Source organism: Pteropus medius, unplaced genomic scaffold (genome assembly GCF_902729225.1).
Source record: "Pteropus medius unplaced genomic scaffold, Ma_sr-lr_union100, whole genome shotgun sequence".
Taxonomy (NCBI): domain Eukaryota; kingdom Metazoa; phylum Chordata; class Mammalia; order Chiroptera; family Pteropodidae; genus Pteropus; species Pteropus medius.
The window spans coordinates 7,355,039-7,367,714 of record NW_024354911.1 but is presented as its reverse complement, the minus strand read 5'-3'; the positions used below and the strand labels follow the sequence as shown (position 1 = coordinate 7,367,714).

The 12,676-nt window shown below is 35.7% G+C and overlaps 1 protein-coding gene across 1 annotated transcript in view; it reads left to right on the top strand.

Moving 5' to 3' along the window:
• Positions 1–7,478, top strand: part of KLHDC1 (kelch domain containing 1) — a 56,992-nt gene extending 49,514 nt beyond the window's left edge. The window contains exon 13 of the mRNA XM_039856743.1: positions 5,996–7,478. Coding sequence (XP_039712677.1) covers positions 5,996–6,182 — 187 coding nt within the window. The 3' untranslated portion in view covers positions 6,183–7,478. The remainder of the gene's footprint in view (positions 1–5,995) is intronic.
• The last annotated feature ends 5,198 nt before the right edge of the window (positions 7,479–12,676 follow it).

Here is a 12,676-nt window from a genome sequence, read left to right as displayed (position 1 = left end):
GACCCAAGGAAAGGTCCCAGGACTGAAAGTCTACCTCTCTAAACAGAGGGCAGAGAAGGACTGAAGAAAGAGACAGGCCACTCCAATCTGGTAATTAATAGAGTTTATTAAGGGAAACTTACATAGGAGGTGCATCTTGGGCGGCTGCAAGATGAAACGGGTCCCCGTACCACTTGCCAAGCACCAAATTATTACATAGGTTAAAAGCAGGGTGGGAGGTGCGTAGATATAGGTACTATTACATGAATGCTACCAAGTATGGGAAATTACATATCGTTCAGCTCAAGACAAAGGCCTGTTCTAGGGACCAGCATGTAGTGCAAGGCAGGGGAAGGGTACTGGTTTATGTCATAGCCAGCGTCAGTCAGGATCAGTCAGTCTCCAAGGAGGTGTTGTGGGAAGCAGTCTCCACATTCTGGCTTGGATCTAGGTCACTGGTCGAGCAGTGATGATGTCTTGGAACAGTCTCTCCTCCACCAAGATAAACAATGATGAGGAAGATGAACCTGCATAGAATTCAGAGAAAGCAAAGGAACAGACTGGATGGGCTTGTATTTAAAGCTGGAACTAACAGTGACCATCAGTTTGGCTTCTCGGCATCACCCTTTGCACCCAGCACAATGCTTCTGTGAATGGATATAGACCCTTTTGGTGCTGAGCATATTTTGATACACCAAAACTTGAATAAAGCAGAAATTTAATAGTATTTATTGTGTTAAGCATGTTCACCACAACTAGTTGTCCACAGTGCAACCAGCGTAATTATTTTATTTTAAATTTGAAGTCAGAAGGCAGTTAGCAATTACTGGGGAAAAAACAAAGATGAATAGGACACGGTTCTTTTTAAAGAACTTACATGATCTAATGTACTTGTGGGATCATGGATTATTATTTTTTAAATAGCTCTATTATTCTTATAAAAATAAGTTGTATTTACCAAGAAAATTCATACAATATAAAAAGTATGTAGTAAAAAAAAAATCACCTATGAACCCATAATGAGCATCGTAAAGCATTTGATGTGTATCCTTCCAGACTTTAAAATGAAAAACATTGTGGATTTAACCATACCAAGAGGTCAATACTACAATGTCTGGTGGCAGTGTAGGACGATTATTGTGTGTGTGTCGTGTGTGTGTGTGTGTGTGTAAAGTGTGTGAGAGAGAGAGAAGGATCAAATTATGCATGTTTTTAAATTTTTTTTTACAATTTAAGATTTATTTTTAATATTTTTTAGAGCAAGTTCAGAAAAATTATACCTCTAACAGGGTATAATTTTTTCCCCGCAATTGCTCCCTCCCTCCCCTGGCCCTCCACCTAGCCATCATATTAATGCTAACTACATTCCCTCTGCCATGCTCCCCATCCCCATGACCAACTATCAACTGCTAATTTGTACTTCTTTAACTCTTCACCCCATTCTTTCAGCCTCCCAAGCCCGCTCCCCTTTGTCCATCACCAAATATATTTGTGAGTCTGTTTTTGATTAGTTTGTTCTTTTTTTCCTTAGATTCTTCATGTAACTGAAGTCATATGTTATTTATCTTTCTCTGACTTATTTCACTCAGCATAATAACCTCTAGGTCCATCCATGTTGTTGCAAATGGTAGGATTTCATTTTTTTTAATGGCTGAGTAATATTTCATTGTATATATGAACCATAATTTCTTTATCCAATCATCTATTGATGGACACTTAGGTTGCTTCCATATTTTGGTTGTTGTAAATTGTGCTGCCATGAATATTGGGGTGCATAGATCCTTATGAATTATTGTTTTGGTGTTCTTTGGATAAATACCCAGAAGTGCATTTGGTGGGTCAAAAGGTATATCCATTTTTAACTTTTGCGAAATCTCCATACTGTTTTCCATAGCAGCTGTACCAATTTGCAATCCCACCAAATTTTATTTATGAGGGTTCCCTTTTCTCCACATCCTCGCCAACACCTAATGTTTTTTGATAGCCATTCTGGCAGGTGTGAGATGGTATCTCATTGTGGTTTTAATTTGTATTTCTCTGATGGTTAGCCACCTTGAGCATCTTTTCATGTGTCTATTAGCCATCTGTATTTCCTCTTTGGAGAAGTATCTGTTTAGGTCTTATGCCCATTTTTTATTTTTTGATTTTTTATTTATTTTTTTTTTTGGGGGGGTTGTGCTCCCATACAAATCTGATGATTTTTCCCCCTATTTCTTTAAAAAATGCCAATGGGAATTTGATGGGGATAGCATTAAATCTGTGTAATACTTTAGGTAATAAGGTCATTTTATTTTTATTTTTTTAATTAAGTTTATTGGAGTAACATTAGTTAATACAATTATGTAATTTTCAGGTGTACCTTATTATTTGACATCTGTATATTCTAGTGTGTGTTTACCACCCAAAGTCCAGTTTCCTTCAGCTACGATATATTTGATCTCCCGTACCCACTTCACCCTCCCCCTATACCCTGTATTTGGCTCCCTTTACCCTGTCTACCTGCCCCCTCTTCTTCCACCCTACTAGTAATCACTAGCCTCTAGTCCATGTCCATGAGTCTCTTTTTGTTCATCTTGGTCATTTGTTGCTTTTAGGTTTATATCCCACAAATAAATGATATCATGTGATTTTCAACTTTTTCTGTCTGGCTTATTTCGCTTAGCATGATTATTTTGAGGTCCATCCATGTTGTCACAAATGGCAGTATTTCATCTTTCCTTATGGCTGAGTAATATTCCATTGTATATATGTACCACAGCTTCTTTAGCCAATCATCTGTCATGGGACACCGGTTGCTTCCATGTCCTGGCCACCGTGAATAATGCTGCTATGAACATTGGTATGCAAATATCTTTTTGGATATGAGTTTTCAAGTCTTTGGGGTAAATACCCAGTAGAGGGATTGCTGGATCATATGGTAGATCAATTCTTAGTTTTTTGAGGAACCTCCATATTGTTTTCCATAGTGGCTGTACCAATTTGCAGTCCCACCAGCAGTGTACGAGGGTTCCTTTTTCTCTGCATCCTCTCTAACATTTGTTATTACTTGTCTTGTTGATTATAGCTATTCTAACCAGTGTGAGATTGTATCTCATTATCTCTTTGATTTGCATTTCCCTGATAGCTAGCGATGTTGAGCATCTTTTCATGTATTTGTTATCTGCCCATTTTTTAATTGGATTGTTTGTTTTTTTTTGTTGAGTTGTATAAGTTCTTTATATATCTTGGATATTAACCCCTTATCAGGTGTATCATTAGCAGATATCTTTTAACAATCAGTTGGTTGTCTTTTTGTTTTGTTGATGGTTTCCTTTGCTGTACAAAAACTTTTTAGTTTGATGTAGTCTCATTTGTTTATTTTTCTTTTGTTTCCCTTGTTCAAGGATACATATCTGAAAAGAAATTCCTGTTAGTAATATTAGAGAGTTTACTGCCTATGTTTTCTTCTAGAAGTTTTATGATTTTGGGTCTTATATTTAAGCCTTTAATCCATTTTGAGTCTATTCTTGTATATGGCTTAAGAATATGGTCTAGCTTCTTTTTTTTGCATGTATCTGCCCAGTTTTCCCAATACCATTTATTGAAGAGACTGTCTTTACCCCAATGTATATTCTTACCTCCTTTGTCATATATTAAGTGAGCATCTAGGCGTGGATTTATTTCTGGGCTCTAGTCTGTTCCATTGATCAATGTATCTGTTTTTTTTGCCAGTGCCATGCTGTTTTGATTACTGTAGCCTTGTAATATAGTTTGATATCAGGTAGTGTGACACCTCCAACTTTGTTCTCCTTTCTCAAGATTGCCCTGGCTATTCGGGGTTTTTTTATGACTCCATATAAATTTTAAGAATATTTGTTCTAGCTCTCTGAAAAATGCCATTGGTATTTTGATAGGGATTGCACTGAATCTATAGATTGCTTTGGGTAGTATGGCTATTTTAACGATATTGATTCTTCTTACCCATGAACACGGTATATGCTTCCATTTATTTTTATCTTGTTCAATTTCTTTTTGCGATTACTTATAATTTTTTGGAAACAGGTCTTTTATCTTCTCGGTTAATTTGATTCCCAGATGTTTTATAGTTTTCGACACAATTGTAAATGAGATTGTTTTCTTAATTTCTCTTTCTGAAAGTTCATCATTGGTGTATAAAAACTATGCATGCTGTTTTATAATCTGATTTTAAAACTCATATTATGGTTGTCTTTCATGTAAATATGCAGTCTTTCAGTGTAATAGATCTATATTATGTTTGTCATGGCTATATAGTGTTGTATTTCATGGAAGTACAATTTATTTATATATATTTAGTATATCTACAATTCTTGGTCATTGTAAATATTATGTATGTAATACTCTCATATATTCCTTTGGAAAACTTACATATAGAAGAAATATTTTTTGGATCAAAGCATATGCACATTCTGTATTGAGATGACTCTTCAGTGGCTCCCACTGTCCTAGACAAACTGCACATTCCTTACCATGGTGTTCAGGGCCTCCACTTATCTCTTTACTTCATTTCTTGCCTTGCCCCCACTCTAACAATCTACCCTTGAGTTATATTTGAACCACCGAATTGCGTTTCTGTAATAAATCTTATTTCTCATCTCTAGGGCTTTGTAGGTGTGGTTCCTCTATCTGGAACACCTTGGTATATTTAATTTGTTGAGTATCTCACGGTCTCAGCTTGGATCGCCCATCCAGAAACTTCCTGGCTTGCTAAATTTGTCTTCATTACTCTTCTTATCTGATTCCCACAGAACCCTATAACTATTATGGGAATTTCATATCACCCAGTCACAACATTTAAAACACTTTGTTGTTAATTATTTATCTTCTTTACTCAATTGTAATCTTGAAGGTTGAAATTGTTTTTCTCAATGTTGTTTTCCTACTCCTAAGCTAGTACCTAACATGCAGTGCACACTAATAAATATTTGTTCAATCAGTGAATAAAAGGTAATGACAGAGTCCATCTCTTTGTCTTACTCTTCCCTTCTCATTTTGTGGAAGCGGGCACAGGAGCTACTGTGTCTCCATAGCAGCAGTTAAATCTGCACCAGATGTAAGATTCATTTTCTTGTACTCCTTCTGTATCTGCTTGGAACATTTTCACTCTTCTTAGAGTTTTCACAGAGCAGAGAGAAAAAGCTTCATGAAAGTATGGAAGAATATATAAATGTCTAGAGTGTAAATCCTTGTAAAAATGACAACCGAGGTTAACCACAGCAGAATCTAATGAATGTATTTTCAAAACTTTTAAAAAAGATTTACTTACGTTTTTGAATTAAAGTTTATCAGTTGAAATAGGTGCTTTTTTGATAGGTCTTGTCTTAAGTTCCTTTTTTTTTTTGAAATACAAAACCCTCTTCAAGGTAGCTTAAGATAAAAAGAGAATTATATTTCGAAGCACACTGCTTTCTAGTGCAATCAAAGAGAAAAAAATGAAGACCAGGCCCCCAGAAGCAGGAACCTCAGATAGTTCCTTGTTGGCTCTTTCTGTATTACTGCTCCATTCCTCTCTTCAGTCTTCCTCTCTCTGGGTCAACTTGAGTCAGGTGTGCACCCCAGTGCAGTCACTGATAAAGAGGGTATGGGGAGGACCAGGTCACGTGATGTAAAAATGAATTTCAGATGCTTCATCTTGGAGTGATGAAATAAAAAGACAGTTCTCAGAGAAGAGTAAATGGTTATTAGTCTGCAAAGATATGTGAAAAAGGGTCTGCTACTGATTAACGTGCTTTGAAACTAAGTCTGAATCTTTTTTACTTAAAGAACATTATCATGGTAAGTTGTAATTTCTGTTTCCCTTGGATTTGGGTCAGATATGCTATAAAAATAGACAATTATTGTAATGCTCTGGATAGAACATACACCCTGTCATGTTCCAAACAATACCAAGGAATTATATCATCATGTAAAAATTTTATAATGATTTTTATTTTTAAGAATACTTACCTGTATATATTTTATATTACAACTTAAAATCTAATTCTGTTATTTTTTACAGGTCATGCCTTGACTGCATTGGTAAAAATGCTATAATTTTAGAAAGTCAGATATCTTTATTACCTCCTAAACTTCTGCAACAAGTCCTCAAAAAAATAACATTTTGGACTGCAGCTAACCACCGAGAAGAACAAAGAGCCCAAAAAGAGGAAACAGAAAATAAGTGTCAGAGGATCAGTAGCAATTAAGTTGTTATATACTGTACATATTTAATATGTTTAAACATTCTAATCAGACTGTATATTTACCCTCGAAATCAGAGGCTTTATTTAGAAGATAAATTTTGAAACCAAAATGCTTTGTTAAAGTGATTACGTGGTGTGGGATATATGAGTATGAGATGTTAATGGCAGATTAATTTATATTTATATTTGTAAAATAATTTCCTTATTAGCTGCAGAAAAAATATACTTTCTAAAAGTTAATACAATTCTGAGAGATTTTAACTCACTATATTCTCATTACTGGAAAGATTATACAAATTTGAAGAGAATAAGAAATTACACAAGGACTTTAGAAATCCCCCAACCTAGTAATAGATAAAAAAAACTACATAGCAACTTTCAGAAAGAATAGATTTTCTCAAGTCACTTTAAAATTATCTAAAGCTTCTCATTAAATAGCTCAGTTACTTAAATAATTGATATAGCTGGGCAAAATTATAAAATAGGCAAACACTGGTATGTTATTAAATATTGAACATCTACCCTTTTTGCCCTCATCTAGTAAACTATTCTTAAACATCATCATCATAAAGATCATTGTAATGTTGCCTTTTTCTTTTCATAAATTTTTCCTCAAACCTTTGAGTAGGGAATAAATGTCTTCAATTGCTTTCCATTACCCCTAAGTTATTAGTTTGTCCAATTTTAAGTGTGTGTGCATAAAGTCTATGTTGTAAAGTGTCTGAAGTGGATATTTATCATACACACTTTGAAATATTGAAAAGTAGCATATTAATTTTTGAGACACATTAAAATACATTTTTGCTTTGGGAGAGTGCTTCTAAAGTAATTTTCATAAATAATGAAATGGGATGGTAACCTAATAATTTGCCTTTATAGAAACCCCTCAGTTTGCCCCAAACCATTCTACAGAGTTGATGTTCAAGGATATCGAAAATATGTTATCTCGCCATTTATTTTCGGTATTAACTGCCAATACAGAAATGGAACCCTATGTTTATCTTTACATTCCATAAAATAGTACTTTTGCCTTAAGAAATTGTTCATCTTATCACAGTCATACCCTTACATTGAATTACTAATGACAATGTTCTACTGAAAAGCTTGGCATATAAAATTACTCTTCACAATACCACCATGCAAGTGAAATTTAAAATGTTAGAGCGAATATATTTCTATATTGAAATATGTATAATTTATAATGAAATTATAGTAGTTTGTAGTACCATTAAATTTTAGAGATATATTTTCTATATGTATTGTATTTTAGAGGTGTAAAGTTTTATTTATGGATTGAAATATTTTGTGTTCACATTTATTATACAAACTATGTAGACTTACTATTTTCCTAGTTTGTTAGTGTGAACCAGTTATTAGAATTGATTGTACAAGCAATGTTTCAGTGGAAGTTTTCATTTTTTCTTACTATTTTTAGGCTGAATAACAGATTTAGAAAAGGAATTTCACAGTAATATACATCTTAGAAGTAATGATTTTATTACTATGAACTTCAGAATCAGCATTTTATATTTAAGGAAAAAAATGACAAAACTTATTGGATAGTGATAGATGATATTGATTCTGATGCCATTTTTATCATGTCTTGGGATAGTCCTCCAGTTGTCAGGAAGGATTATAATTTTTAGTATGATATAGTAAATAGCACATTAAAATTAGTGTACATTTTTTTCCAAATAGTATATTTGCACATTTTTAACACATTTCTTATTTGCCCTGAGAATAATCTTCATCGGCGCTTGCAGCTGCAGTGTTTACCCCAAGATAACTCATGGATTACAGTCCTAACCTTATCCCCAAAGTTTGCCACAAAATATCTTGCTTTTATTATTATTTTCGCATCGCTCTAGGATATGAATAGTTTTTGGAAACAAATGACATCGTTCTGTTTTTAGTAGTGGTATTTCCATTTTCAGAATATAGTAATTCTCGATTGCGGAAAATATCAAATTCTAGAGAACGAAGCATTCCTAAGAGTGATGCTAACAATTGTTCTCAATTGTTAGCCAAAGATTCATTTGATGAATCCGATTTATGTATACATTTCTGTTACATTAGGATTAGAGACAAGTCCTGTTTAGAAATAACTCCAAGAACAATTTTCCTATTTTATTTTCACATTGAAAACCAATCAGATTTGCTTCAGCCTCAAAGAGCATGTTTATGTAAAATTAAATTAATGCTGGCAAGGAGCTACACTTTTTTTTTTTCGAAATGGGAAATGAGTTAAAAAATTATTAGCTCTTGATAGAAACTTAAACTATTTTTTTAGAACTTTATATTGTCAGCCCAGGCACAAAATGTTTTCGCCAATACATTATTTATATGTATGTATGTGTGTGAGAGAAATAATATAAAATAAACCAAGTGAATAATTTTCAGGGTAGTACATACTGTCTGACAAATTAAAATTTTGATTTCAGAACAGTTTGATGGAAAAGTAGTTTTAAGAAACAAATAATGCCCCCTGTGCACCTGTTTTTGTGTGTGTGCCTGTTTTTCCATTGTATTAATACAGTTCTATTGGAATTTCCAGTTTAATGCAGTTACCATATAGCATGTGGGTATAGCAGGAACAATTTTTAAAAATTTATTTATTTTAATTAGTTTCAAGTATACAGTACATTGGTTAGACACATTAATATAGTTTATGAAATGATCTCTCTAAGTGTTCCTTCTCTCCTCTGGTTTTCCACCTAGCCAATATATTAATGCTAACTACATTCCCTATGACATGGTCCCCATACCTGTGACCATCTATCAACTACTAATTTGTACTTTAACCCTTTACCCCATTCTCCCAACCCTCCCCGCCACTCCCCCATCACCTCTGGCTGTCACCAAATTGTCCACTTTGTTTGTAAGTCTGTTTTTGATTAGTTTTTTCTTTTGTTCCTTAGATTCCGCATATAAGTGAAATCATATGGTATTTATCTTTCTCTATCTTATTTCACTCAGCATAATAACCTCTAGGTCCATCCATGTCATTGCAAATGGTAGGATTTCATTTTTTTTAATGGCTGAGTAATATTTCATTGTATATATGAACCATAACTTCTTTTTCTTTTATTTATTTTAATTAGTTTCAAGTATACAGTATATTGCTTGGACATCTATATAGTTCGTAAAACGATCCACCCAATTGCTCCCTCCCTCCCCTGACCCCACCACCTAGACAACGTATTAATGCTAATTGCATTCTCTGTGCCATGCTCCCCATCCTCATGACCATCAGCTACTAATTTGTACTTCTTTAACCCTTCACCCCATTCTCCCACCCCCCAAATTGTCCATCCATCACCAAATTGTCCACTATATTTGTGAGTCTGTTTTTGATTAGTTCTTTTTATTCCTTAGATTCTGCATATAAGTGAATTCATATAGTGTTTATCTTTCTCTGTCTGACTTAAATACCTTCTAGGTCCATCAAAGCAATATCTTTTTCCATCCTCTTCCTTTTAGTCTGTGTGTGTCTTTTTATCTGAAGTGAGTCTCTTATAGGCAACATGTAGGGGTTCTGTTTTCCTTTCCATTCATCCACTCTATCTTGTAGTTGGAGCACTTAATTCTTTTCCATTTGAGGTACTTATTGATAGGAATGTAGTCGTTACCATTCTTTATTCCTATCTTTGATACATGTTTTTTCTTCTTAAAGACGTCCCTCCAACATTTCCTCTAATACTGGCTTGGTGGTGATAAATTCCTTTAGGTTATTTTTGTCTGTTAAGCTGTTTATCTGTCCTTCAACTCTAAATTTTAGCTTTGCTGGATAAAACTATTCTTGGTTGTAGATCCTGGGTCTTCATCCTGTCGAATATTTTTTTGCCAAGCCCTTCTGTTCTGCATAGTTTCCTTTGATAAATCAGCTGCCAGTCTTATGGGTTTTCCCTTATAAGTAACTACCTGGTTTTTTTTTTTTTCTCTTGCTGATTTTAATATTCTTTCTTCGTATTTAACCTTTGGCATTTTGATTATGATGTGTCTTGGTGTGGGCCTCTTTGGATCCCTGATTTTTGGGATTCTCTGAGCGTCCTGGGGTTTTATGTCCATTTCTTTCCCCAGGTTAGGGAAGTTTTCCATCATTTCTTCAAACACCTGTTTGCCATCTTGATTTTCTTCAGTTATGCCGATCAGATGGATTTTTGGACCCTTAATAGTGTCCCATGTGCTCCTTAAATTATTTTTATAGTCTTGGCATCTCATGTCATGCCATTCTGACTGTGTCCTTGGCTTTTCTGTCCTATAGATAGGGCATTTGATCCTTTTCTTTATTCACTTTGTTTATTCCTTTTTTTATTCCATTTAATATACTTCTCATCTCAGATAATGTGTTCATTTCAGATTTGTTCTCTTTCATAATTTCCATTTCCATTTTTGTTTTTTTATGAAGTTCTCACTGAATTTATCTACACTTTCCAAAAGTTCATTGAGCATCTTTATAACCAGTACTTTGAACTCTGCATCTGTTAGATTGCTTGACTCCATTATATCTGGATCTCTGTTCTGTTCTCATATGGTTTCTACTTTGTCTTCCCATTTTGGCTGTCTTTTCATGTCTGTTTTTATGTACTAAACAAAGCTCTTAAGTCTTCTGGTCTTATTAGTGTGGATTTGTGAAGTAGGTATCTAGTGGCACAGTCCTGAGAAGGGTTCAGCTGCAGGCCAAATTTAGCTCAAGCCTCTGCCCTTCCAGGGCCACCTATTAAGATTCAGCAAGCAATCCACAGATGCTGTATGTATAGTTGCCTCAAAAAACCACACCGGAAACTGAGGCCAGCTGCCTTCAGTGTGAGTCTAGGTGCTGCTCAGTAAGGAGCATCTGATTTGCTGAGGATATACCTGGATGTGGCTTGGGTGGGGCCACAAGTTGCGTTAGGCAGGGCTTCAGGGAATCCTCTGGGCGGAGCAACCTCTTATCCAGTTTGATGACGTCTGGGCTATGGCGGCGCTGTGTCTAGCACACTGGAAAGGGCTCAACAGGGAACAATGGATACCACTGGCACTTCTGTACAGAGTGAGTCTTGCTTTGGCCTTCATGCCAACCTCATTTCCCTGTGAGTCTCCGGTGCCTCCTGTGCACAGTCTAATCGGCACTGGTGCTCAGAGCGAGTCCGTCGCTATGAAAATCCACTTGCAGACATGGCCCCTTTAAGAGGCTTCTGCCACGGCCGCGGCCTCCGTTTCACTCAGCCTCTTGAGACCGGGCAGCCCCGCGTCCTTGCCTCATCCTACCTTCTGCCATGGCAGGATGCTTTCTTGGATTTCTCCCTATGGCTTGTTCCTCTAGACCACAGGTGATTTTTCCTTGCTGCTGTTCCTTGTTTCCATCACAACTGTGATTTGGTCGCCAGAGGGATGAGCAGAGCCTCTAACATCTACGCCATTCCCCTCCGCCCCTGTTCAGCCCCAATTCTGGCTGCAGGATTTCGGCAGGGGTGCCAAGCATTGTCTCAAACCATAACTTCTTTATCCAATTGTCCGTTGATGAGCATTTAGGTTGCTTCCATATCTTGGCTATTGTAAATTGCGCTGCCATGAATATCAGGGTGCATAGATCTTTACGAATTGTTTTGGTTTTCTTTGGATAAAACCAAAGTGCAATTGCTGAGTCAAAGGGCATATCCATTTTTATTTTTTGAGAAACCTCTAGACTGTTTTCCATAGCGGCTGTACCAATTTGCAATCCCACCAACAATGTATGAGGGTTCCGTTTTCTCCGCATCCCTGCCAACACTTATTGGTCTTTGATTATTGATGATAGCCATTCTGATAGGTGTGAGGTGATATCTTATTGTGGTTTTAATTTGCATTTCTCTGATTAAGACCTTTAGCATCTTTTCATATGTCTAGTGGCCATCTGTATTTCCTCTTTGGAGCAGTTCACTTAGGTCTTCTGCCTATTTTTTAATTGGATTGTTTTTGCTGCTGCTGCTGTTAAGTTGTATGAGTTCTTCACATATTTTGGATATTAACCCCTTATCAGATATATTATTAGCAAATATCTTCTCCCAGTCAGTCGTTTGTCTTTTTGTTGATGATTTCCTTTGCTGTACAACAGCAGGAACATTTTTAAAATCACCCTGTTATGGATGGAATGTTTGTTCCTCCAAAAGTTATATATTGAAATCCTGCTGTCACCCATTCTTCAAATTTTGGTAAGTTGTAAACATACAGGCAGTGGCTAGGGAAAGGGTTTCAGGCTGTGATAATTTTAGTGAGGAAGGCCTTACATTGTTTTCCTATGTATTCGTTCTAGGTGTCCATGCCAGCGTGAAGATGGGCAAGGAAATCATAAAGCACAGTCCCCTAACCAAACACATCCAAGTACAGAGGCACCATTCCATTAGGGATTTAAGATGTATTCTAGTCCGGCCTTATTTTACAGATGAAAAATCAAATTTAGGTTACAGTAATTCTTAATGTCCCTTGGCCAAATTGAAATGTATCATATAAAATATAAAAGTGTCAGTGAACAAGAT